This window comes from Gallus gallus, chromosome 5, assembly GCF_016699485.2.
Source record: "Gallus gallus isolate bGalGal1 chromosome 5, bGalGal1.mat.broiler.GRCg7b, whole genome shotgun sequence".
NCBI classification, from domain to species: Eukaryota; Metazoa; Chordata; class Aves; order Galliformes; family Phasianidae; genus Gallus; species Gallus gallus.
This window is the reverse complement of record NC_052536.1, coordinates 23,013,474-23,039,860: the sequence shown is the minus strand read 5'-3', so window position 1 is coordinate 23,039,860 and position 26,387 is coordinate 23,013,474. Positions and strand designations below refer to the sequence as shown.

General features: G+C 46.3%; 2 protein-coding genes across 17 annotated transcripts; one reads left to right on the top strand and one right to left on the bottom strand.

The window, feature by feature from the left end:
- Positions 1–500: 500 nt before the first annotated feature.
- HARBI1 (harbinger transposase derived 1) lies at positions 501–4,665 on the bottom strand. 2 transcript variants are annotated; one of them, XM_015287246.4, is made up of 3 exons: positions 4,510–4,665; positions 2,850–3,577; positions 501–1,276 (listed from the first exon to the last, which is right to left on the bottom strand). In XM_015287246.4, exons 2-3 carry the CDS (start codon positions 3,517–3,519, stop codon positions 900–902), a joined length of 1,047 nt encoding a protein of 348 aa, XP_015142732.1. In that variant the 5' UTR covers positions 3,520–3,577; positions 4,510–4,665; the 3' UTR covers positions 501–899. The 2 variants fall into 2 exon arrangements, with proteins under 2 accessions (XP_015142732.1, XP_015142731.1); XM_015287245.4 differs by lacking the exon at positions 4,510–4,665 and adding an exon at positions 3,735–3,863.
- ATG13 (autophagy related 13) lies at positions 3,091–25,794 on the top strand. 15 transcript variants are annotated; one of them, XM_015287226.4, is made up of 18 exons: positions 4,017–4,245; positions 9,118–9,199; positions 9,876–9,956; positions 10,594–10,713; positions 11,168–11,214; positions 11,687–11,827; positions 12,228–12,268; positions 12,800–12,896; positions 13,240–13,338; positions 14,096–14,186; positions 16,551–16,649; positions 18,720–18,803; positions 19,485–19,618; positions 20,348–20,465; positions 21,151–21,228; positions 21,508–21,624; positions 22,080–22,208; positions 22,747–25,794. In XM_015287226.4, the coding sequence occupies exons 2-18, from the start codon at positions 9,131–9,133 to the stop codon at positions 22,822–22,824; spliced, it is 1,623 nt and encodes a 540-aa protein (XP_015142712.1). In that variant the 5' UTR covers positions 4,017–4,245; positions 9,118–9,130; the 3' UTR covers positions 22,825–25,794. The 15 variants fall into 15 exon arrangements, with proteins under 15 accessions (XP_046798479.1, XP_015142712.1, XP_015142708.1 ...); XM_015287222.4 differs by having other exon boundaries at positions 18,693–18,803; XM_015287223.4 differs by having other exon boundaries at positions 4,123–7,189; positions 18,693–18,803.
- The last annotated feature ends 593 nt before the right edge of the window (positions 25,795–26,387 follow it).

Genomic DNA, 26,387 nt, shown 5'->3' with positions numbered 1-26,387 from the left:
CGAGGAGCGGCGCCGAAAGGCGGCCAGGCCCGAGCAGCCGAAACTAGAGCGGCGGCAGGCAGCACCAACGGAGCGCCGAGCTCCTCCAACGGGGCCCTCCCCGCGGCCGCCAGGGGGCGGCAGGGAGGCGGGACGCGGCAAGAGGGGCCGCCCTTGACGGGACCCCGCGGCCGTGGCTGCGCGTCCCTCTTGGGCCGGGATGGGGGGCTGCGGCCGCGCGCCTTCGGCCGCATCCCGCCCTCAGCAACGCGCCCCGCGCCTCACCCTTCGCACAGCTAAGTCACAGCCAGCCAGCGCTTAGCGCCTCCTCCAACCTGTCTGGAAGGAAGAAAGGCCCATCCCTTCCTGCCCCTCCAGGTATGTACCAAGACCACTGCCAGCGTCCGGAGGAACCGCTGGGCCCTGAGGTGGGCACGGCTGCAGGCTGGCGTTTAGTAGGAATTTATACCTGCGAACCAAAGAGAAATCTTCGTGCCCCTCTCCCCTTATGAACTCAGACATGGCCCCGCAGGGAGGTTTAATGCGTGTGAAATGCTGTTCAAAAATCAATTGCAAGTGGTTTGGGTTACAAATTGGCACAGAACTGTTGCTTTGTAAAATACTGTGAGGCTTACAGATTTGTCATCGTTATCACCACCATTTTCCACGTTTCTCCACCAATCTCACGTTACAGTCATCGTCCTCTAAACTAGGAGAAAGGGGTGTCTATATAAGAATCACAACAGCAACAATTCAGCAATGAATGATGCCTGTGAGGAGATGAAGAGAATGCCCCCTGAAACGAACAGAATTTCTCCTTGTCTCACGTCCCTTAGTCTTGACCAGCTCAAGAGGAGGAGGCATGCCGGTCTCTGTATCTTCCCAAAGGAACAGTGAGAAGCCTTCCTGCTGCCACAGCGCTAGCTAAAATGGGTGAGCAGCAGCTCCTGACGAATACGACAGGCTTCAGAGTCCATTGACTCCATTTGCTCATACTCCTCCTCCGCTGGCTCCACGTGCCCCGCCGCAGGGGCAGACCACACGTCCAGCCCGTGCTGCAGGGAGATGTTGTGAAGCACGCAGCAGGCCAGAATGATGTGGCTGGATTTCTCGGGGGAGTACTGCAGGGTGCCTTTGGACCCGTCCAGGCAGCGGAATCGCGATCGGATGGTTCTGAATGTCCTCTCAATGACGTTGTGTGTGGCAGAGTGCGCCATGTTGTAGCGGTATTCCGCAGGTGTCTCAGGGATGTGCAGGGGGGTCATCAGCCAGGTGCGGAGAAAGAAGGAGCTGTCACCTATTGGCAGGGAAAGGAAGGGGCACAGGTTACAGACCTACAGTTCACCATCAGTTCCAGACCTTTGCCCCCCAGTTTCCTTATAGAATAACATATTTCTCTGGCTAAAATAGAAAACGTGAAGGAGCACCGAGAACTCTGGTTTACAAATGTGACAACAAAATAAAGACATTCTGGTTTACCAAGGGAAGTCTTGGAAGAACACGACATAGCTGTAAGAGAATCTCTTTAATACATAATACAGTGAAAGTACAACAACTGGACTAGGATTGTAGATTTGGTGGTGGATAAAAAATTGGCTGAATGGTCATAGCCAGAGGGTTGTTGTTAATGGGTCTATGTCCAAGTGGAGGCCAGTCACAAGTGGTGTTCCCCCAGATCTTGGGATCAGTGCTCTTCAACATCTTTATCAATCATACAGACAGTGGGATCAATGGTACCTGCAGCAGGTTTGCTGATGACACCAAGCTGAGTGGTGCCCTTGACACAACAGGAGGAAGGGACCAGAACAGGCTTGAAAAGTGGGCACATGAAAACCTAATGAGGTTTAACATGGCTAAGTTCAGGTGTTGCACTTGGGCCATGGCAATCCCAGATACGTGTACAGGCTGGAAGAATTGCTCATTGAGAGCAACCCTGTCAAGAAGGACCTGGGGGTCCTGATGGACAAAAAGCTGGACATGAGCCAGCAGTGCATGCTTGCAACCCAGAAGGCCAACTGTATCCTGGGCTGCATCAACAGAGGGGTGGCCAGCAGGGAGAGAGAGATGACTGTCCCCTTCTACTCTGCCCTTGTGAGACCCCATCTGGAGCACTGTGTCCAAGTCTGGGGCCTCCAGCACAGGGAAGGATGCAGAGCTGTTGGAGTGGGTCCAGAGGACATGAAGATGATCAAAGGGCTGGAGCACCTTTCCGATAGAGAAAGGCTGAGGGAGCTGGACTTGTTTAGCCTGGAGAAGAGAAGACTCTGGGGAGACTTTATTGCAGCCTTCCAGTGCTTGAAAGGATCTTTTTAAGGAGGCAGACTGACTTTTTACATGGACTGGTAGTGATAAGACAAGGAGGAAAGGCTTTAAAACTAAAAGAGGGGAGATTTAGGTTAGATGTTAGGAAGAAATGTTTTACGCAGAGGGTGGTGAGGTGCTGGAACAGGCTGCCCAGAGAAGCTGTGGATGCCCCATTTCTGGAGGCATTCAAGGCCAGGCTGGATGGGGCCCTGGGCAGCCTCATGTAGTGGGTGGCGACACTGCCCATGGCAGGGGGTTGGAACTGGATCAGCTTTAAGTTTCTCTCCAATCTAAGCCGTTCTATGATTCTATGAATTTATAATTGCATAATTCTGCTTAGGTAGGTGTTGAATACTGAAATACGAATGAATGAAACGAATACACAATAATCGGAGTAAATAAAACAGATTGGAAGTTACTGTTATGGATTTCCAAGAGGATAGTCCAAACCGAATCTCAAGCCTCAAGGAATCTACAAGGCACTCAGAAGTAAGCTTACCAGCAATGCCGAGAGGCCCTGTACTCCATGAGGAGCCAACAGAAAGCAAGACGAAGAACTGACTTACCCAACAGCCAGCCATCCTTGTACAGCTCGTTTTCAAACTGGCTGGTAAGGGCTGCCTGCTGCAGCACGTTGCAGTCGGGCATGCTGCCGGGCCAGTGAGTCTCAGCGCTCAGCAGGGCCCCCCTGGCATCGCACACCATCAGGCAGTTCAGGGAGTGGAGGCCCTTTCGGTTCACGTAGGACAGGTCCTCGGCGTTGGGCGCTTTGATCGCCACATGGGTGCAGTCCACCACTCCCAGCACGCCCGGCATGCCCGCCAGCGCGTAGAAGTCATCCTTCAGGCTCTGCACCGCCGCTTCGTCCTCAGGAAAGTGAATGAACTGGGGAGCTCTTTCCACCAGCGCCTCGGTGACGTTGGCAACGCAGCGGCTCATGGAGGCTTGGCTGATGCCAATAGCATCCCCCATGCGCGTCTGGAAGGAGCCCGAGGTGTAGAAGCCCAAGGCGGCCAGTACCTGGGTCTCGGGGCTGATGGCTCGGGAGCGCTGCGTGGGGCGGGACAGGCTGGCTCCCAGCAGGTCCACCAGGTAGCAGATGAACTGCCGGGGGAAGCCGTAGGTGGACACCAGGTACTCGTCCGTGACGTCCTCCAGCTTGAAGCGGTCCAGCGTGCGGTGCCCGCGGCCGTACAGCAGGAGGTCGCAGTCCAGCACCGCGATGGGTACGGCCATGCCGACGGGCCGAGGGCTCCCGGGGGCCGCGTCACGCCGCCCGTCCCAGCGCCTGCACCTGCACGAGGCAAACGGGAGGGAGGCTCAGCACGGCTTTTAACCATCAGCCTTGCGGACTCCGTCCCCATTTTCCTTTTATTCGGGTTACGCGGCGACTCTTTTTATTCCTCGCTTTTTAGAAGCCCCGGGAACCCCGAGAAGAACCCAGCCCTTACCGGCCCGGGGCGGCTCCCAGCCTCCGGGAAGCCCGGGGCGGCGCAGGGCCCAACCCAGAGGCGCCGCCGCCGCCGCCCGGCGCTGAGGAGCGGAGCCCGCCCGGCAGATTCGCCGCGCCGCGGCCTCCCGCGATCGGGGCGGTGCGCTGCCCGCCGCTCCCCGCCGCGCCTCCCTCCTCACGCGGGGCCGGGCCGCCGAGGGCCGCGTGTGGAAAGTGCGGCGGCGGACGCTCAGGCGCCTCCTCCCTCCCTTCCTCCGTCCGTCCGTCCCTCCCTCTCTCCGCCCGCAGCGGATGAAAACAAACAGCGGCCGCGATGGTGACGATGGCGGCGCGGCGCGGGCCGCGGCTGTGAGGCGGAGCAGCCCGAGCGCCGGGACCGAGCGGGAGGCGGCCGCGGGGCGCTGAGGGGGACGCCGAGCGCGGCGGGGGAGCGGGGCCCCGCGGGGCGGGCAGCCGGGCCTGGGCGCGGGATGAGCCGTTCCGCCGCCAGCACTGCCGCCCCCGCGCAGGTACCGGCCCGGGGCGGAGGGGCGGGGGGCGTGGGGGCCGCCGCGCTCCGGCTTCGGGGATCCGCTGCGGAGGCGGCGGCGGGCCGGGCCCGGCCGGGCCTGGTGGTGCGTGCGGCCTGCGGCTGCCCGGGGGCACCGAGAGGAGCGGCCTGCGGGCGGCCCGGCTCCCTCCGCCTGCTGCGCACTGCGCCCTCGACGCTGCCTGTTTCCCGTGCGGCGTGAGGGTGTCTCGGGGCGGGCGGCCTTACAGGATGGGGGGCTTACAGGCGGCCGCATCCTTCGCCCCTGTCTGAAGAGGCACTGCTGCCTCGCTGAGCCGCGGTTGGCCACACAGACGATGTCTGGGGCAAATCCAGATGATCGCAGGAGCGGCCTGACGTAGTGAAACCGTCCTGTTTGCGGAGAGGGATAAGGCATTGCGCTCAGCCGGACGTCCGGCAGGACCAGGTTTCTTTGGGGTTACATCAGCCCAACTTTCCCGACCGCGTGCAGACACCGAGCTGAGACGTGACAATGGTGCCGTGGCACGGGGCATGCAGCAGCCGCACACTGTGTTCCAGCCCATGCACTTCAGCCTGACACGCAGTGCCGGGACGGACCTTTGTGCTGACACATCTTTAGAGCTCAGGGAAGTACAGAATGTAACTGCCGGTCAACAGGAATTACTCCGTCTTGTTTCTAAGCAGGCGGAGCTGGCAGGGCTGGCTTTAGTAAGGCACTTTCTAAACTGTGAAGTCGTTTATCAGTTACAGAGTTCTGATCAGCAGGAAAAAAATGAGTCTTTAGTAGTCAAAACTTAACCATACAGTGAACTACAAAGCCTTTGAATGTTTGTATCATATGCATCAATTTTCCTCCTAGGATCTGCTTGTCGATATATCTTTTTTTTTAGCTCATACTTTCAAGAATGAGTGTGGCACACCTTAATTTAGCACTGTTCCCTTCTCCCTCCCTCCCTTCTCCCCGGGTTTTCAGCAAACCTGCTAAGAAGGGGAAAGGGAGATTAACTTCCAGTAACTGCAGTGGAGATTAACTTTCAGTCTGTGTAGAGCTTGACTCACAGGCCTGGCCTTGGAGCTGATGTCTCCATTGTGAGCTTTTTATAGTTGCTTATTAATGCGCTGAAAATACCTGCTTGCACTGGCACTTCTTGGTCATTGAAGGAGATCTTCTAGGAAAACTCCCTTGGCACCCAAGCCTTGTTATCAAAGACACTATTAAAATCTTCCAAAACTTTCATGTTCATTTTACCTGAATGATTCAACAAAGATTTTCTGGAGTTTCACACAGGACACACTCAGATGTTGGATTTGAGTCCTGTGTGTATGAAAGAGTGCTGAAAAAACAGTGGGAGTGAGGAATGCAGTGCAGGGGCATGGTCAGACAATGGGAAAATGAGAACTGGGCTGAGAGCAGCCCACCTTAGAAATGGGCAGGGCTGTCACTACCTCGTGCTCTTTTCAGTGTCTCTGTGGCACTGTGGGATGGAAACCTTGAATAACTATTTAGTGTTGGTAAATAAAGGAGAGCATGATGAGTTAAAGTTGTAGCAGCCATGACGCAGGGTGAAGTCTCAGCGGAGAGACGTAATGGAAGCAGCCTGTATATGCTTTTCCCAGCATTAACGCTAATGCCCGCTATGTGTCAGGTGTTCCGTCTCCTTTCTCATTTGTGTATCAAACACTCACGCACATGAATTCCCAGACATGAAAGCTGTATGGTAATGCAGGTGCTCACAAGCACTGCTGTGCACCTGTTCTGTGGCACGGCTACAAGTGCCTGCGTGCAGCCTGGCTGCTGGCAGTGGGCACGGCATGCTGGGAGCTGTCCTCGGGGCTGGAGCAGTGATTGAAGGGGACGGCTCTTGCAGCCTGTTGCATCATGCAGATGAAGTGCCATCACCTCATGTTCACGTGCCCTTCTTGGTGAAGGAGACTGCAACCACCAATAGAGTGTGTAAGGGACAATGCTCAGATATCTGACTGCTGGGTAAGGCTCATATTCTTCACTGCCTCACAGCATTGTAAGAAAGAGTGAAGCTTTAGCTAAAAAAGCCACATGTAGCATTTGTCCTTTGAATGTTTTTCTCAGACTTTTCTGTTTAGAGGAAAGTAGACACAAATGCGTGAATAAATAGGGCGTGGAAGTGGACGCTGTAAGAAGGCAGCAACAAAGCCAAAAGCTGTGTGGCCGTGATGCTTGGTTTACCTGTGAGCAGCCTGTGTGCAAGGTTCAAGTAGCGCGGTTTCTGCTTTGTTAAGGAATTCTTTGGTTGAGGGGGAATCAGTCATCTGTGGATTTGTGAATGAGACCAAAGGTCAGTTCCTTCTGCTTGTTTTTCTGTGTAAAATTCGATCACGTTCCCCCAGAGTAGAGCATTGCTTGAGTGACTGGCACTTAGCAAGGACCCTGCTGGCATCACAACCTACAGGACTGAAGAGTTGGATGAGTTTGGCTGAAACAAGTTCACCAAGTTTCCTTCACGTTCAGGTCAGGCAGCAGCAGCTAACCTGAGGGTACCAAGGCATTTTTGTAAATAAAATGTTTGCTGCGGTTCTAGTCTTGATTTTTCCAAGAGTGATCCCAAAGGTGAGCACTGTCTCAGCCCCAGCAGGTCACACATAACCATCAGAGGATCCCTGCACAAACGAGGAGGTGCAGGCTGCCCAATGCCAGGCCTTGGGTGTGCCAGGGGCGGAGTTCCAAGGTGATAGTTGTCCCTGAAATTACAGCTCCCTGACATGAAATCCTGCCCAATGCTTGCTACTATGCATTAGGCTCCAGTGACTCAGCTGTTACGGCGTTGGGAGCTTGAGGTGAGAGTATGAGCCTCCAAACATTTTGTGGATGTTATAGAAAGCTTGGGATCTTGCAGAAGGAATCCTGATTCAGGTGGAGCAGGGCAGAACTGTAAAGCTCTCATCTTCTGAACCTTGCATCTGAGGTATGTCTCTGAGGGCTGCTTTTCTCCCCTCTAGAGTTATTTAGAACTGTTAGAACTGATCCATTACAGTGCACAAAGCACCGTGTTGATGCTTCGTTTCCTTTCCTAACAGACCAGTGAGCCTAACATCTTTCATTAGTTTTCTAATATCTTGCAAGTCAATATCCAGATTTTTTTCTCAGTCCCATGAAGAAAACATAAGTGCTATCTTTGACAGCTCCCCTGCACCATAAGGATGTAGCGCTTCCTTGTAGCTTTCTCCAGGGGCTGTAAATAAATGCTATCTCTTCTTTTCTCATTAAAAGCTGATTTGTTTACTCTTGGATGTAAATTTCAGTATTCTCTTTGCTGAGAAAAAGATGCACTTTTTTAATGCAGTATTTTGTTGGCTATGTGATCCAAATTGTGTTGTGGATCTCGGTTCCTCCTCCCTTGCAGTGCTTTGCTCAGTTAAGTCAAAAGAATAACTACAGCTCACTTTTCTTTTGCAGTGGGAAGGGTCTATACAAAAAGCTTAATTTTTCTACGTTAGAGTGGTGCATCATGAAACGTCTGGTGCTCCAAGGACCAGCTTGCTTTTGCATCCCTCCTGCAACAGAGGAACGTGCAGTCTCTGGCTGGTGGACATTAAGCACAGGAAACGCTCTGAGGAGGTTAAAATACCCGAAGGATAATCTGATAGTGCATCTACAGCTTATGTTGTTAGATTTCACATCAAACCATGACTTGTAATTAAAGCAGTAGAGTATGGGAAGGTGCAGTACGAATGTAGCTCTGGAACTTTCCACCAGTGTAGGTGCCCAGCTTTCTTTTTTGAGTCATTCAGAAAGCAGCACTCTGGAAAATGCTCTGGAAGTTGCAGTACTCTTATGTAGCAGCATGACTTAAGAGAGACATTTACTTCTGTTGGTCGGGCTGTTTTGAATAGAAGCTGTGGATGTGCAGAGTCATTAATGATTGTCTGGTGTTCTGTGGATGTCTGGGGTGACTGGCCCCTCTCAGGGCTGCAGTGCCACCCCTGCGTGAAGGTTGAGCACTGAGTGCTCCTGCTTGCTCCATACGTGTGATGTCTGACGAGCTGCTTCGAGGTGGTTAGCTGTCTCAGAACAAAACCAGCAACAGGAGTTAAGAATGAATTAGTACTTTGAAGGCTTATGAGTAAAAAGCATTGATTAAAACTGCTCATTAAGGCAGTCCTCCCCGTGGTCTCTATGTGATTATTAACCTACATGTGAAGAAACTGAAAGAAAATTATTTCTCCCGGACCATGTGATGTGATGTGACAGAAATCTGATTAGCAGCTTGGCCTGCAAGCTCCAGAGAGCTGCTGAAACCATTCCTAGCCCTTTGACAAGCAAGCCAGTGTAACTGGGGGAGGTTGAGTATTTGTCATCAGAGGCTTTCGAGAGAAGCGCGTGTAGAATTGTGGTTCCTCCACTGGCAAAAATACATCTTTTCAGTTGCTTGTGGGCGGATTTGCAGCTGTACAGATTTACTGCCACATTTACCCAGAAAAACAGTTTGTCTTGGTTTTGTCCTATGCAGTTAACAGAGAATATATTTTATCTGAAGCCCTACTGCTGTGTTTGATAGATGGCTTGGTACAGACCCCAGTGTGGTGTTGGAGTGTTTTGTTTGTTTGTTTGTTTTTAATTAAGCTAGCAAAATTAGAGAGATTGTACTCTAATTGTGACCTCCCTTTGTTACTTCTTTCTCAGCAGCTTTTGCATTGACCGGATATATTATTCACATGAGGTTAAACATCATGTACGCCCCTCAAAGCTCTTGTTAGGGTTTTGACAGGCCAAGGCTTTTGGTGCTTATTATTGCTCTCAAGGTGGCTTCTAATGGCAAAATATTTTGAAATCTTAAAATCCAAACAGAAAGCTGAATGAAGACTTCATTCCTGTGCCTGTACTGTATTTCAGACTGCCATATGCAATGGACACTGATCTCAGTTCGCAGGACAGGAAGGACCTGGACAAGTTCATCAAATTTTTTGCTCTAAAGGTAATTTTTTCTCCTGCACATAAAACTTTCTTTTTTTTCTTGTTTAAGAAAAAAGCCATAGGATCAGTTTGAGGTACATCACACCTCTGTCAGCACTGGGCTCCCATCAACACACCTAACCATCCCACATTTACGTGGTAACTTCTGTTGGGCTCTAAACTTCCTTTTCAGCCTATCTACATTTTTATATTGCATTCAAAACCAATAATACCCGAATGTTCTTTCGAATTATGCTGATATATAACTATAACATTTGGCCTGGCTCGGTACCTATATTTTACTGCTTGGCCTTGCTAGACGATTGCAGGTACTCTGACAATGGATTTTTATCATCCTAGAAGTGTACAGATTCACTTGTGGTAGTGTCCAGGTTTAGGACATGGTTATAAATTTTGATTCAGTGGTATGGAAAACTGTACAACTCCTGATCAGAAAACTGAGTTAGTCATTTCATGTTATTACAAAGAAACATTAGCTTAAAGCCATTTTCTATCTGAAATAAGTTTACCCGTTATATATAATAATTTGATTATACCTGAGAATTAGCATAGCAGACTGCTTCCCTGCATTCTGGTGACCCCTTTTATTTTTCACTTGGAATTTGTCCGTTAGCTTCTGAGCTGAGGTCTCTGCTGATCTCCTGAGCCCAACGTGAATCGTGTCCTTTCTGTTTCAGACGGTACAAGTAATTGTCCAGGCCCGACTTGGAGAGAAAATCTGTACCCGATCGTCGTCCTCCCCAACAGGCTCCGACTGGGTAAAGCCATGTTTTGTAAAGCAGCTCCATAAACTCTCTCGTTTGTTGTTTATTTTTGGCATTGAGAACACAATACAGTTCTTACAGCGTTGTGCAGCCCATAATAACTATTCATATAATAGCTACTAGATTTGATTATGTTGACTGGCCTTTTTTTTCTTGTTGACACGCAGCACGTCACTCAGGGCTTTTGAAGGGCTGATTAGAAGAGAGATGAACGATACCTCTCAGCAACTCCTGCCAGCTGACTAAGGCACTTTGCCAAGATTTGCTGGAGAAGGGGTGATGAGTTCCTCTCTGTCACAAGTTTGCAACTCTGCAATTCAAGACTGTATAGTAATGGGCTTTGTTAAAACTGGAGAGACTCAAGGCCCCACTGTGTGGGTGAACATCTGATGCGAGTGAGAGAGAGGGAACAAGGATACGGCAGGGTAAAGAAGAACATCTGAATTAGCAGTCAATGAAATGTCTGCAAATATAAAAAGCCTCAGCCAATCTGGGGATTCTCTATTTCATAAATATTTCAATGAACATGGACCTAGTACATTATATACGGGCCTATGAATCTGCTACAGTGTACTATTAGGCAGTTTTTCAAAGAAATGCAAAAAAATGAACCTTCTCTTTCATTCTGCAGTTCAATTTGGCCATCAAAGATATACCAGAGGTTACTCATGAAGCAAAGAAAGCCTTGGCAGGACAGCTACCCGCTGTTGGACGGTCTATGTGTGTGGAGATTTCTCTTAAAACCTCAGAGGTGAGAACATAGTTAAAACAGATGCTGATTTAGTATTATTATTACTTTTTACTTTAATCCCAGCTCAGTTTGCATAGTTCTTACCCTTTACCTCAAGATAATGTGAAAGCATCTTCAGTTAGGAAGTTAGGCAGTGTGCTAATAAAACGTATTGTTTAGCAGAAACAATTCACTGCGAATCTTGGGGCAAACACATAGATGATGAAAGAGCAAAACCTAATTTCTTAAACCATGAGATGCTTAGCTACTCTGAGGACAATATTTCCTCAGGTGATCAAGTTCTGCAGTGAGGTGCAACACACCTTTTTCTATCGTTGCACCCTAAGAAAGGGGGAACCAGGAGAAACATCTTTTCTGAGAAGAGTGGTTAATGCTGATTGTTAATGAGATGTTTGTTAATGAACAGGTTTGTGTACTGAAATGAGCCTTTGTTTGCCATCTTTCTCTGATCCAGGGGGATTCCATGGAGCTAGAAATCTGGTGTCTAGAAATGAATGAGAAGTAAGTACATTCTTCACACCACCTTTTTGTTTGTTTTGGCTGATGAAACTGAGCAATACTCAGTCCATGTTGATGAATGAGCACATAATTGGCTGTACGGCTTGTGACATTTCACAGAGGTCTTCTCTTTGTCTAGTGCAGCTGCTAAGCTGTTTAATATTAGTGTCAAGAAAATAAAATAGTAAATTTGTTCCTTTTTAATTCTTTCATTAGAATTAGAGTTCATCTGCTCAGTAACTCAAAAAGTTTCTAATACTGTAAATATGTTACTGCCAAGTACAGAGCTGCATGGCATTTTTCAGCAGGTACATCTACAGCAGGTGACTAAATTGAAGCAGGGCTCTCAGCTGAGCACTGAGATCTTATTTTGGCAATAAAACTGATGTAAAACAATTCACCCAGACTCATTTTGGTTAAAAATTTACTTTCTTATTAGGAACAAATAACTAACTTTTTCGTTTGTGTTCTGTAGGTGTGACAAAGAAATCAAAGTCTCATACACAGTATACAACAGACTGTCTCTACTACTGAAGTCTTTGCTTGCTATAACCAGGGTAACTCCAGCCTACAGACTCTCAAGAAAGCAAGGCCATGAATACGTGATATTGTACAGGTAAAGTGGAATGTGAAATTCCACATCCGCAACTCTGGAATTGCATAGGGCAGCTGTAAATGTGGTAAAAAGAAATTAGTGACAATAAATTCAAATTATTTGGATCTGACTACTCCTGAAAGGTGATAGAGAACTTTGGACTCATTCTGAGCTGTTGAATGCTTAAAGAAATATTCTTTGTTAGACTCAGCTGCCTTTTTCTTTTCCTTTTTATGTGGCATGTCTTCCTCTGAAATAGCTAGAAGGTTGATGTGGCCATTCTAGCCACTATGTATAGTTTTTTTCCCAAAAAGGAAATGTGCTTCCAACTGTTCAACTTGTAAAATTAAATAGGGAACGTGGATGTGTACAGCATTATGTCCCCACTGGACCTGATAGCTTTTCCCTTCTTTTCCCACAGGATATATTTTGGTGAAGTACAACTGAGCGGCTTGGGAGAAGGTATGGTTAGGCAATATGCAGAATTTAGAGTGGAAATATTTTCCATACTGGTGAGCTATTTGTTACTATTCCTGAGTGCCACAAACAGAATAAAACCTGAGGTTTACACAATATTTCTATGAGGCTCAGTGAAGAGTTGTGTCATAAAGTGACAGGTGTAATGTGGTGCTTTGGCAAAATCTAGAGTGATTGCCAGTTTGACCCAGAATTGAAATAAGAATATGGAGGTACATTTATAAGGAGCAGGACCAGTAAAGGAGACAGTGATCTACTCCGGCTCAAGAAGCACTTCAGAATAGTATCTCAAACCAAGAGAGGAAGTAACATCAGGAGTTTGTAGATAAAGCATCCCACCAAGGCAACCTGGTGCTGCTTTGTTACAGACTCTGTGTTCATATTTGGAGTTCAGATTGTAAGGGATAATGGAAATACTATAGAAATAAGACCACAGAATAAAACAGTAACGAAAATAAATAATCAGATTCTGTGTAATCAGTAAAACTGATAATAATTTTTTTTTTAACTTTGTAGGTTTTCAAACAGTTCGTGTTGGGACAGTGGGTACCCCAGTGGGCACCATCACTTTGTCTTGTGCCTACAGAATCAACCTTGCTTTCATGTCAACCAGGTAAGAAAAGGAGATAATGCCAGAAACTTTCACAGTAACGTACTATTAAACCTCTCACACTGTGAGCCCCTAAATTTTTCCCTTCTGCTGACCCCTTCTCGCTGAAATTCTCCTTAATGGAGAATATTCTCTAATGCCTTGCAGCAAATGGAGTATTTGGATTGCCCTGAGTCAGATGCTGGAACTCCAAATTGCTAATGCATGCTTGGAGTTGCAGAGGTGAATTGTAAAGATACTCTGGTCCCATTAGCAGACACTAGGGTTCTCTGAGGATACCATGAACTGGGATATAGTAAAGAGTAAAAGCAGCCTTACAGTAACACCATTGCTTGTTGCCTTGCAGGCAGTTTGAGAGGACCCCTCCTATCATGGGGATTATCATTGACCACTTTGTGGACCGCCCCTATCCCAGCTCTTCGCCCATGCATCCCTGCAATTACAGGTGAGGAAACGCTGAGAGAAGTCATGGGCAATGGTGAAGGCATCATTACGCCCAAACACAGAGCCTTTTCCACTGACTGCATGGGAAGGGAGACTGGAGGATTAGGGTCGATCATACTGATTTAGTCAAGCGTATAAGGAAAGGCAACATTTCTCTTTGTGTCTAGAGTACCGAGTGCAGCAAGCCCTGGGATATTGCCAAATTCTTTACGGAAGCACTTGGATGCAAAAAAGGTTAAACCTTGACTGTCTCTGTGAGTTTAGAAGGGTAGCACTTAATCTTGCTGCTGAACTACCCAGAGGCATGCAGCTCCAGACACATCCAATGGGGAAAGATTAAAGGTGAATTTCTCTTTGTAGATGCGAGGTTTGTCATCTCTGAAGTTCATGTGAGGGCACTCAAACTGGGACCAGTGGTATTGTTTGACAATGGTTCTGTAAACACCAAAGCTAGTAGCATTGACTGGTGTAAGAAAATCTTTCTTTGGTATAATAAATAAACAAATAAAAATCATAGAGGGAAGTTTCTATCTGAGGGTAGAAGAGAAGCCCTTTGGATAATCCTGGGCAAAATAACATTTCCACGCCCTCTTTTCCTCAGTTTTGCCAAGTAGATTATGAGAGCCCTTCAAAATTCTCCTTTCAGCTCCACCAAATACTCACAGCCTCCTTGCAGCGTTTGTCCCAGTGTGTTTTGCTATTTGTTTGTTACGTGGAATATTTCCAGTTTGGATGTTTCTGTTTTCTTGCTACTTTAGAGCTGGTGAAGACAATGGTGCAGTATACCCCTCAGTAGAAGATTCCCAAGAAGTGTGTACTACATCATTCTCCACCTCTCCTCCATCTCAGGTAGGAGAAAACAAGCTCTTTTTATTCCTAGGCAGAAGCATCACTGATAGTGTAGTGTGTGTACTTCTACATCAACTACTGTGCAAACATGCAGCCTCCTGACACTAATTAAAATTTGTAAGCTTCTTATTCAGATGGTTGTACTCTGGGTAAAACCTTATTAGATACTGATTTCAACAAGATGGTGGAGGACTAGAAAGACTGAATTACTGAGAAAGACTGAAAGAACAGAGATACACTGGAAGACGACAGCAGTATACTAGATACATGCACGTACTGATACTACAAACAGAGGAATTCAAGAGATCAGTGTCAGGCAGCATAAGTAGAGGTAACAGGCTGACACCAAGAAACAAATACTGAAATATCAGGAAAACGTTTATGGCACAGTCATATTTTTCAGGCTGCAGAATGGAAAAGCAGGAAGAAGACAAAAGCCTTATTAGTTAGACCATCTAGAACTAGATGGGGGAGCAGGAGTAAGTATCAGTAGAGAAATGGGTCATCATATTGAACTAGGGAATTAATTTAATTCCCTATACTTCTACCTACCCATGCCAATGTTATTTAAGTTTCAGTTTTAAAATATACATAAAACAAATGCCTTGTGAACTTTGCAAAACAGCAACTCAAATTTCTCCCTTTTCTACTGTCCATATGTATCTGACTCCACAATTATGTACTTGGAAGGCTTAGGCATTTGCTGTTCACCTATAGCTTTAAATATTCAAGAAAGATCTTTGCTGTTCAGCCAAGCAGATGGCTCTACTGCATTTTAAAAACAATCTAAAGACTCTGTAAATCTCTTCCTCTGCATGTAAAACGCAGAAAGAAGTATAATTGGAATGTCACTCCAAACTGAAAGAATATGCTGTGGGACTTTCTTCTGCTTCAGAGGAATTAGTATGATTGGTTTAGTAGAACGTGTTCTACTGAATGGATGAGCCAGAAACGAGCTTCTCTTAGGAAGCATTTTTACACCAACTGGCTTTTGAGTGACAGGGCATTAGGCAGTGTTGAACTGATCAGCAGGCGCCCACGGTAAGTCTGACAGAATAAAGATTTTCCTGTTCTGGGATACACAGCTCAGGAGGTGTGTTTGTGGCTGAGTTGTATTCTGCCTGTTCACAAAGCAGGTTAAACGCAGTAGGCTTCATGAGGAAATTTCCACGAACTTGCTTGTGACAGCATTAAATAACAGTACCAATGTTTGTAAATACAGTGAAGCTGGCCTTTCCCCAGGGAACATGAAGTTTTACTGTCACTGAAGGGAAAAAGCTTTTTGAAACCAGATGAACCTTGAGGATTCACATCAATCATGAGCCTACATTCTTGCTTTTTACATGGCTCATAGCTTCTGTTTGCTTATTTATAAACAACTGCCAGTCTTCGTTACAACAATTAGAACTGGCTGTTTGACAGATTGGTTTCTTTCTCCGTCTTTTTCTTACAACTTAACACTTAGGAGAACACAGGGAACTGTGTGGTGTAGACAGCGTATAGACAGGCTGTCTCTGCCTGCCTTCCCACTAGAAATGAGGCCTAGCCTACTGTGTGATACGAGGCAGCGAGCGTTACTTTCTCCCCGTCAGCTTGTATAGCATATCCATTGTGTATTTCTGAAGTATCACAAATGTAAAATCTGGCCTCAGATAGTACCCTGAAATGAAACTTTCATAAAGCCACGCTAGTAGGAGAATAATTGGTATAAGGAATGTGACTGAACCAGATTTGGGTTACCCCTTTTGCATTAGCACTCTCTAAGACAGCATTTACTTCTGGTGTCAGTTCTGGTGAAGGAGCTCTCTCTTCCCATCAGTATGTTTGAATCTCCCCTTAGTCTGGTCCCTCCTTAGTCTAAGGCTGCAGCACAGACATGCAGAAATACAATCTGCTGCCCTTCCAAATGCTGGAAGACTAGGAGTGTGTTCATACAGGTGGAAAGTAATCAAACTCAATGTTATTTCTACATTCCAAAAGTAAAACTGTTTTTACCTTTTTTTTTTTTGGTAACTACTTGGCCTTGGCCTTGCTGATTGGCTGGTAACTGTTCTATTAGCTGTGGGACTGTATCTGGCAGCTACTTTCTGTCAGTGTTCACTGGAGTCTTAAATACTACCTGTGTGGAATCGTTCCCTGAGACCAGAAAGTAGTCAATTCTTTATAAATGAACATGTTTCTGGCAATATTGAAATATTCTGCTCTATGTATAGGCATGGCTGCTGCAGCCAAACACTCTTCGCTAGCATTCAGTTCATCCAACTCTTTATAGTTCTTCTCTGAAGTCCTTTTCTCTCTTTCTCTCTCCCCTTCTCTCATTCTTTCTTTTCTTTGTTTCCTCTGTGCGTCTGTGTTTGTGCACAGTGTGTTTTTACTGTCACAAAGGCACATTTTCAGACCCCTCCTCCTGTGGTGACGGACACCTTGAAGGTCCCAGTGATGGGGCTGGCCTTTTCACATCAAGTGAGTTGCCAATAGAACGTGTTATACGTGGCCAGAGAGTACTGGCATGACTGAACAAATACAGGAAAGTACACATTTGACAAAGCAGAATGTTTGTTGTGCATGGGAAAGGCTGGTCAACCTAAAATGGGACAGGTATGTTATTTGGAAATGTAACAGTTTGCAAAACCAGTGTGCTCTAGATATAAAGTCACCTGCAGTCTTCGTGCTGAACAGCAGATCTGCATGAAGCAGCGTGTAAAACTCAGAGGATACAAGAGAAAGAGGAACTTTCAGCAAGGTTTTAAAAGGACTTCGCTGGAGTGAGTTTAAAAAAGAACAAAAGGCACAGCATAATTTTCAGGCTGGTCAGGTTGAGAAGGAGCTAGCATTCCCCACCTCTGAGGTGGGAGCCCTGCCTGCAGCCATAACACTAAGGAGGTGGTGAAGAGCACAGCCTGTCGTTGGCAAAGAAGGGCTGTATGCATTCTGACAGAGAGAGCAAAAGGACAGAGGAAACAAAAGGTGTAAAGGCAAACTGTTTTTCTACTCTTAAAGAAGAAATACCTAATTTAATAGAAATACAAATAAATTTTGGTCCCACTAATACTGGAGGTCCTCCCAACTTCAGTGAATGTTATCTACCTCTGTTGGGAACCAAATCTACTTGGGTGTTTCTCTTGTATGAATTTCAATGAGACTCAGCTGCTTAAATGCCTTTGCAGCTGAAGGTCTCCCAAAGACAGGACAAACACCCTCGAATAAACAACAGCAGCTGCAAGGATTAATTGTTAGTCAAAGACACAGGAGGCAAGGGCACAGCGCTGAGTGTTTTTCTTAACGGTCAGTGGCTCTAAAACTTGCACAGTCATTAATTGGAACTTTTCCTGGATTAGAACAGAGGTGCTGTTAATTTGAAGGAGAAAAAAATAAAAGAAATTCACTTCCACCTGTCTTCCAGGTTACAAATAACGCCTTATAAAGACCTGAGTTTACTCTTCTTACTACTCAAACCTTATAGGCCTCTCTAAAGTCACATTGCTCATGTCTGTGCAAGTGTCTCACAACAATGGACAAAGAAGTACCTTACACGAAAGAGCATTTAGCTACCACTTCAATATCTGAGTACCACTCCCTAGAATTCCATAAGGAATTCGTACAGGAAGATGAGTGTAAAAACCTTCAAAGGAACATGAGTTCTTCAGAAAGAGTCGAGTTGTTTGGACATTTCTAGGAGAAAAATAATAATATTGTACCTGCTTTTCTTTAAAAAGAGATTGCTCCATTCAGCTTAATTAGCCTCATGTGAATAAAAGTGCTGCACACCACTCAGTTTCCTGCAGATTACATCAGCGTTGGCACTGCCTGGGTATCACATGCAGAGCCCTGAGAAGCGTTCCTCTTGAGGCCAAGACAGCCAAAGCAGGAAAAAGTTATTTAATGCGGTTAGATTTCTACTTAGGGAAATTAAGTGCACACGGAACTTCTGGGTTTCACTGCTTGCAGCACTTCATTCCTACAGCAATCTCAGAAGGGTTAGCTTCCCACTTCTCTCTTTATGTAGCGCGCTTATTGAGCATTGTATTCTTTGGCAGAAGCTAACTGAACAGACTATGAAGATCAGCTTATTTTAACATGCTTTGGGAGTGGGTGCCAACAGCTGATAATGCATTTATTTGTTTTTTGGGGGAAAAAAATAAAAACACTTAAATATTAGCTTCTTAAGTATGCAAAACAAGGCTGTTGAGCAGAGCTTCCCTGTGACTGGATGTCAGAGGTCAGGCATACCCCTCACAGCCTCCTGTCTGCGTGGGAAACCAGTCGTGTTTATGAAAAAGCCCAAATTTGGTCCCCTACAATATCAACTTTTTAAAATAATAACTTTCATGAGGGACTGATGAAAAACCAGCATCCTTCTGCCAGCCTGAAACACTGTGCTGTGCCTCTGACTTCTCCTGTGCCTCCTTCAGTGACTGATGATTATTCAGACCATGGGACGTCCCCTTCCCTTCCTCTCTCCTCTCCCCTTGCCCCCCTTTTTTTTTTTCTTCTCTTCTTTCTTAGCTTTCCAGCTCTCGTCTTTCCTATCAGCCTGCTGCCCTGGGAGTTGGATCAGCTGACATGGGGTATCCTGTACTCTTTGCTGGTGGCTTGAATGCTGCACACCCTCACCAGGTACTTGTAGAGGGTAGAAGAACAAGCGTGACTGGTATTGCAACCCTCTTGTGCCATCTCTCCACCTGAGGGAGGCCTTGAAACTAGTGCATGCATTAGTGTCTTGTCTGTCAGGAATGAAAAGAATCTAGGCTAAGTACAGGGAAAGCACAAGTTGCACAGGAGCTAAGAGTTGTCTCCTCAGCATCTTTGACTGTACTGGGGTAGGGTAGGGGTCACGTAGAGAAATGCCTAAAAGATGTCAAACCTGTTTGTAAAACCAAATCCAACCTATTTGCCTGCACTGATGTGCCACTGACTCCAAGCCTTGGCTGCATGACAGAGCTGCTTCCATTGTAGCTCTCTGAGCACAGCTCTGTAACCTAGGTGCAGGGCATGCTGACAGTCCATTTTGGTGTATTTGCATCCATTTATCAGACACAATGAGTTCTGTTCTGTTGTGTAGAACAGTTCTTCTGTGTAGGACAGGCCTGAAGTGGAGAGGAGTAGGAAGGGAACAAGAGCGAGCTTGTACTGAGATGGTCACCTGCTTGACATCACCTGCTGCCTCATGGGTGTGAGAGCCCAGTCATATGCCAAAAAACATGATTTAATCCTAGTATGTGGGAATCTGCTCTGTACTGCACTGTGTTGCTGAGCTGCTTTGGAGTTGTCTAACTTAATCATTCCTCTCCATCTAAGTTGATCGGTCCAGGCAAAGAGGGGGGAGTTCCCCCAGTTCCTAGCCAGCCAGCACATGGCACTCAAGCTGACCAAGAGAGGATGTGCACCCCACTAGATGGAGTCCACTACTCAGCAGCTACTCCTTCCAGTAGGTAGGTTGGTTTTCGATGACCCTCCACTAGTGCTAACCCATTTAGAATCCTGTTAAGATAAAATTGTTTTCCCCTTTTTAGCTATTGGTTTTAGCATAACTGTTGTTTTTCCTCCCCCTGAAACAGCTGGCGGTTTTATCTGACCAGGGCTTTCCTAGCACTTTTCCTGGGTACATTATGGAAATAGTCCTCTTACCAGAAGACTCAACCATTTTCTTTGGTTATTTTAAAGTTCCAAGTGCCTGCGATAGGAAAGCAAACAGGCCAGAGAAATAACTAACGGCCATTTAGTGAACTAATAATCCTGGCTCTGGCTGTTGTGATGCATTAGACTGCTACCTCTGTAGCCAGAGTGAATGATAGCATTCTTGCCTCCTGAAGATCCTTGCAGTGATTGTTTTACTGAAAAAATAATGGCAATGAACAGGAACAGCTCTGAACATGCACACTCTGAAGTTAAGTCTCTCTCCAAAAAAAGAAAAGGCTGTTTCAGTCAGCAGCACCTTTTCATTCAACTAAGTAGTTTTGTTCCAGATGTAAGCAAAAATCTGATTCCACAGGTGTCCCACTCCCCTTTTCTGCTTATAACTGAGGAGAAAGGAAAATGATTTCTGTTTTTCTCCTTTCTAACACTGGGATTAAACCCAGAAAAATGGAGGAGCCTTTCAGAGTATATTATTTGCCTGTATTGGTTATGTAGTGAGTCACTAGTTTGTCTTCCTTTCCCAGCGAGGACACGGAAACAGTATCAAACAGCAGTGAAGGGAAATGTGGCTCCCCGCATGACCTTTTGGAGACTATCTTTATCCGGAAGGTGGGAGCTTTTGTCAACAAACCTATTAACCAGGTAACTAGCAGACAACTTTCTCACAAGCATATACTGCCTCTCCTACCTGTTCATACACAGAGGAAACAAAGCAGCCCTATGCCAGGGCAGTCCAGGAGACTGAGGGTGCATACTTCTGCCTGCAGCATTTGCCTGCGGTTTTGTCAGAGGCATACTTTTCATAATATCCTTTTGGGATGTGACAGCTGTTGAATTTGCCCCACTTTGCCAACACCCAGTCTGAGTATGAGAGACTTCATAGTCCACAATGATCCCACAAAGCTGGCAGCAAGCCTCCTTTCCTTGAAGGGATGTGCAGTAGGCTAGTGCATTGCAAGTAAGTAAGCATTAAGAAAGCTCAGCTAGGGCAGCTTAGTGATATGTCCAGTTGCTACAGCTGCTTTAACTATGTTTTTAAGCCCTCTCCTAGGCCCTTTGGATGGGCAAAGGGGGTTTGTTTGAATGTGTAGCAGCATTGACCCTTGCCTGTCTCATATAAGATGTTGTACGTGGAGTGTCTGTCTGTGTTAGATCAACTGAGTACAACCTATTTTATGTCTTCTTAAATGAGGTTGTCAGCATCCTGCCAAACTGATGATGTCATCTTGGGCAATTTTTAGTAGACCTGACAGAGACTTTCAGTAGCCTTTGCTGTGCTGGGTAAGCAGAGCCTCTTAGTGAAATTTTGTTTGCTGAATCTCCTCAGGTGACCATGGCCAACTTAGACATTCCTTTTGCTATGTTTGCTCCCAAGAATGTTGAGCTGGAAGATAACGACCCCATGGTAAGCCCCTTCCCAAGGAATAATTTGTGCCTTCTGAGCATCCCTCATGCAATATCCATGCTATTCCCTTTCTTGAATACACTTTAGTGTTTATTTTGAGGAAAGAACTAGCTGCTTGAAACCCAGAACTGGGGTCTCTTGGTATGCAAACAACATGTGTGTGCTACTGCAGCATGTGCTTATCGTCCAGCCTCCTAACTGCCCACACAGCATAAAAACATGCAAACAAATGAGTTCATAAATAACATCACTACTCACCGTCTTCAATTTCTTGGGCAGGTCAATCCTCCTGATTCCCCAGAAACTGAATCTCCTTTACAAGGCAGCTTACACTCAGAGGGCTCCAGTGGCAGCAGCGCAGGGAACACCCACGATGACTTTGTTATGATTGATTTTGTAAGTGCCCTGATCGGCATTCTCACATATCACCTACGTCTTGGGTGGGCTTTGGGTACTGGTACAGTAGTAAATGACATAAAAGTCGTTTTCACAGGAGGGAAAAGACCCATGATTCAGACTTCCAGCAATCCCCAAACCACAGAGGCACTGATACCAGCAGCTACCAATTAACTAATCCAGTTCCTACCAACACCTGGGCCATCTGTCCTCTCTAATGCTTAAAGGAACCAGATTCCACAAAAATGCTCCTTTCCAAGTGTTCAGGCAAACACAAATCTTGGCCTTGGTAAGGCTAAAGCTGGAGCCATTCAGTTATTTAATCTACACTACTACAACAGCAGTTGTAACACCAAGATATTTACTGGTAGCAAGTAGTGTCTTTATCTGAGATTATGACGAAAGGGAAGCAGAGGTCTCTGAAGAAGAACTGACGGTGGTGTTTCTGTTTCTAGAAACCAGCATTTTCAAAAGATGACATTCTTCCAATGGACCTGGGGACATTTTACCGGGAGTTTCAGAACCCCCCTCAACTCAGCAGCCTCTCCATTGACATAGGAGCTCAGTCCATGGCAGAGGATTTGGTATGGAACCATACAACTTCTGTCTGTGGGAATCATACATTATAGAATCTGACCAAGGGGCGTTCCTCGCTAATATGTTTCAGGCAAATGCAGATTTGTTTATAGCACACCTGAGCCTCTGAAACTTTTGTGTTTCTCTTCAAGCTGAAAGCTGCTACCACATGCTTGCTGTAGTTATCATTCAAACTCCCAAAACTTCCCTCAAAACTGATCCCACTTCTGGTCTGTAAGGCCTAGTGACAAACTACGCCTGATTTTGCAGTCTGCACACAAGTAAAATCCTGGTGCATCTGCACAAGGCCAAGCCCCAGTGCACTTCTTCTGCAGAACACGCTCTGATCAGAGTGCCTTTTCCAGGGTCCCTGTTTGGATCCTGTCAGAGGACTCTTGGTTTTGTGCATGTGGGAGGGGGAGGCCAGAGTGGTGGAGAGGAGTTGGATTGCTTAGAAAAGGAATTTTTGCCTTACAAGGACGCTTTAAATGTACTGTCTGTCTGTTGTGAATGAGTACTGATCTGCACCTTTCTTTGCCCCTCCAGGACTCGTTACCAGAGAAGCTGGCAGTCCATGAGAAAAATGTCAAAGAGTTTGATGCCTTTGTAGAAACCTTGCAGTGAAGCGATTTTCCAGTTTTGCTGCAGCAGTTCTTCCTCCTCGGGGCATCATGGAGAACGATGTCAACAAATATCTGTCACCCCTGCTCTGCCTTTTGTCTCGCTTTGACTATTTCCTTCCATCAAGTGAGCTTTCTTTGACTGCTGTTTCAACAGCAGGTACAGCTCATCTGCTGGTTTTCCTCAGCTGCTCCATTGCATAGTTCTGGACCGCTCTTCCCGTTCGCATTCAGTCTTGAATTTATGACCAGTAGGTACACAGGAAGTCAAACTCCAATGTATGAAACCCATTTTCTCTTCAGTCTGTTCTGTGTGGAGGGGCCGTGTGAAAAATTGCCATCTTCTTCCTCCAAAAGTCCTATGGTGTGAGTTCCCTCAACATAGCTTCTTGCTAACTGACATTTTTTTCCTACAGTCTTTGATCCCCTTAGAGCATAGAGAGCTTTGGGTCATTTCTAAGGTCTGTGAGTTCAGCAGATCAGCAGCTCTATGTCCAGGACATCCATTCCGCAGAATGGGCCATTTCAGCCTGACTTCAGTGTGAGTGCCCGGAGCACAGGGAGAGACATCGGCTTTGGGACCTGTGTAATACAAGTTACCTTTGTTTTTCTGCTTCTAAGGAACTGAGTCTCTACACGGTCGTGTGCGACGCCTTCTGTAACGGCTCGCTGATAAGCAGGAGTGAAACTACAGAAGTGCTTTTCCACATTTCCTTCCTGAGTGTACTGACACTCAGCTATGTTGAGTTTACCAGTTTTGACTGTGTTGGCAAGCCTGTACGTAGCAGCTGTGATGCTGAATTCGTAGTCTCTGCTTTTGAAATGTAACTGTAAATACTAGGAATCCTATTTCTTTAGGGTTATGTAATTAGGAGTCGTAGTCTGAGATTCTTTCCTCTAACCCACGCAAACTCTCCTGCTTTATGGTTAATAGATGATCTTAAGAATTGAGAAATATTTATTGCTTTTACAGAAACCTATATTTAAATATGTTGTTTTCATGTAGTTGTGCGGGTCGTTCTGCCCGGATCACTGCAGACAGCATGTGTGCCATGGAAGCCTGTCCAGTGAGTCTCCTTTTGCAGGAAAATATCCAAGATATTTATTTTATAAGACAGACTTGATTATTCTAATATAATACTCTGTTCTGGGGACTGTGTTTCCATTTCATCCAGTCAGGGCCCACTGATAGAATGAAATGCACACATCAGTGTAGTGGAGTGGCAGGGACTTAAAAGCTGTATTCTGATAGGTGTGGATGAATTTGCAGTGTTCTTCAGCCATTCAGAAGGCAGCTTCTTTAAAGAAGCACATTTTTGGGAGCTTATGGTACTTTTTAATCAGCTGGCTTTCGATGAGCTGAAATTTTATTTTTGTAATGAGCTGGCTAATGGCAGTGTGAGTGGCTGGCAGCACTCGGGTTGATCAGGCCGTTGCACGTCTTTCGTCTGATAGAAGGACAGGAGGAGAAACGGTGACACTAAGCAGAAACTTAGAGAAGGTTGGTCTTCTTGTGGTTCATTTTTCTACTCCCAAGTGCAACTAGAATGAGCAACTGTAAAGCCCCTTACTGTCCAATACACTTTTTTCCCCCTTCCTACAGAAGTGGTGGTGTTCCCTCTACACCGAGGAACCATCTTCGCTTCCCTAGAGTGGTTGAGTAACCAGCCTTCAGGTCAGTGCAACGTGGCAGCTTCTTCAACTGTGCTGCATTCTCAATTGTAAGAGATGCTTAGCAGATGGCCGGGGAAGCCCATCTCCTCTCTAGAACACTAATTCTGTGCCCACTGGTAGAGCAAGGAACCAAGTTCAGAGTAGAGCTTATTGTAAGGTCAGAGCAATGCAGTGCTTGAACTTTACCAGCTTTCAGGTTAAAAGGTGCGTTCCATGGAAGGACAGGTGAGCTCTAAAGCTCCAGGTTATAGCTGTGTTGAAGAAGCACCCACCAGAACATAGCCAGATAACTCACCCAGTCCATCTTTTCTGGAGCCTCACACAGACACCGCTTACTACTTGCAAAACCAGATGCACAGACGTTTTTAAGAAGTTTCTAAATGGCTCACAGAATGATTTAAGCTACATGGGGTTTGATAAATACTTGTGTACATACAGCCAGAGCCACCTTGCTTTACAGGTGGAATGGGTATCAGAAGGGTGCAGAAACACAAGGACTGAGAGTGTCACCTGGCTCTCATCTCTGCTCACAGGTTGGTCCCTACTGCCCTGTATGAAGTAGCGACCGCCCCTCTGTGAGCTGCCACCTTTCCCTTAGCTTACAGCCAGCGCGTGGGAAAGCTGTATGATCTGAGCTGCCAAGCAGCAGAGATGGGGTAAAGTGCTGGTTTGCACTGTATTCAGGGAAGAAGACTAGAATAGGTTGGACTTTATCTAGCCAGCAATCCTGCTGGCCTCTGGGCGCGCTGAAAAGCTGTAGCTGGAGGTGGCAGAAAGCGTGCCCTTTTTGCTGATCCTGCCCAGAAGGTCCCCCGAGCCAAATACTCGCGCTCATGTGTTGCTACAGCTCCCGCACCTCATAGAGCGGAACTTCAGTGTGGCAGTTCTTTTCTATGGAAGGCTGGAAATTAGCCTATGTAAGCTGCTGGTGTTGAGCTGGATGACCATAGCAATAAAGAGATTATTCTCTAGGGCTGAGTTATGTGCCTCTTTTCTGGACATTCCTCAGCTTCAACACGTAGTTGCTACATCTAGGCTCCGAGTTCTCTGACCACTGTGTAAATGCTCAGCTTCAGGAAAGATCTAGCTGCTGCTGTAGCCTACTACAGATTGCGTTACGGGGGCTGCTTATTTTAGCAGACGTCTGCTCAAGTCTGTGCTGAGGACAGCATGTGTATAGCTGCTGCTTTACAGATATTTTGGGTGAAGGAAAAGGCTCCTAAATTGTATTGTTTTGGAAATAGTCTCCGCTGTACTTCAAGTATTCAAAGAATTTCCAATAAAACTTTTATGTAAGCAATGGACAGCCACACTGCTCCGTTACGCGCTTTCCTCCGCATCTGCTGACAGGTTTGGGACGGTCCCAACCCCTCAGTCTTTCTCCTCCAGGAAACTGCATGGGCAGAGCTGCCCGCCTCTGCCAGGGGTAGCGGGTGCAGTGCACCACTGCGTTACAGTTAGAGTAGTCAGCAACACGTGTACAGCATTGCTTAAAGTTAACCCCGGATAATGCATGATGCCATGTGAGGTGCTGACATCTGCCCTTCAAAGGAGAAACAGCAAGATGGTAAAAATGGATGCATAAATACAGGCAGTGCTGATTCAAGCTGAAGGATAAAGGGTGTCTGGTTATTATAAAGACAGGAAGAGGCGAGAAAAAAAAAGAAGTGATTGAGTATATGCAAGTTCCCATGAAGGGATGTATTGCAGCCTGGGGAGCAAGGATAACTGAATAAGTCTTATCAGAAACCAGTATCCCACTGCAACCTTACAGCTACTGAGCTGCGTACGGTACGTGTGTGCATGTACGTGTATTTATCAGCATCACTTCATGCGCTGAGAAAAGGTGCTGCACAGTGTGAGAAGCAGTGATTGCCAGCAAACTCACACAAA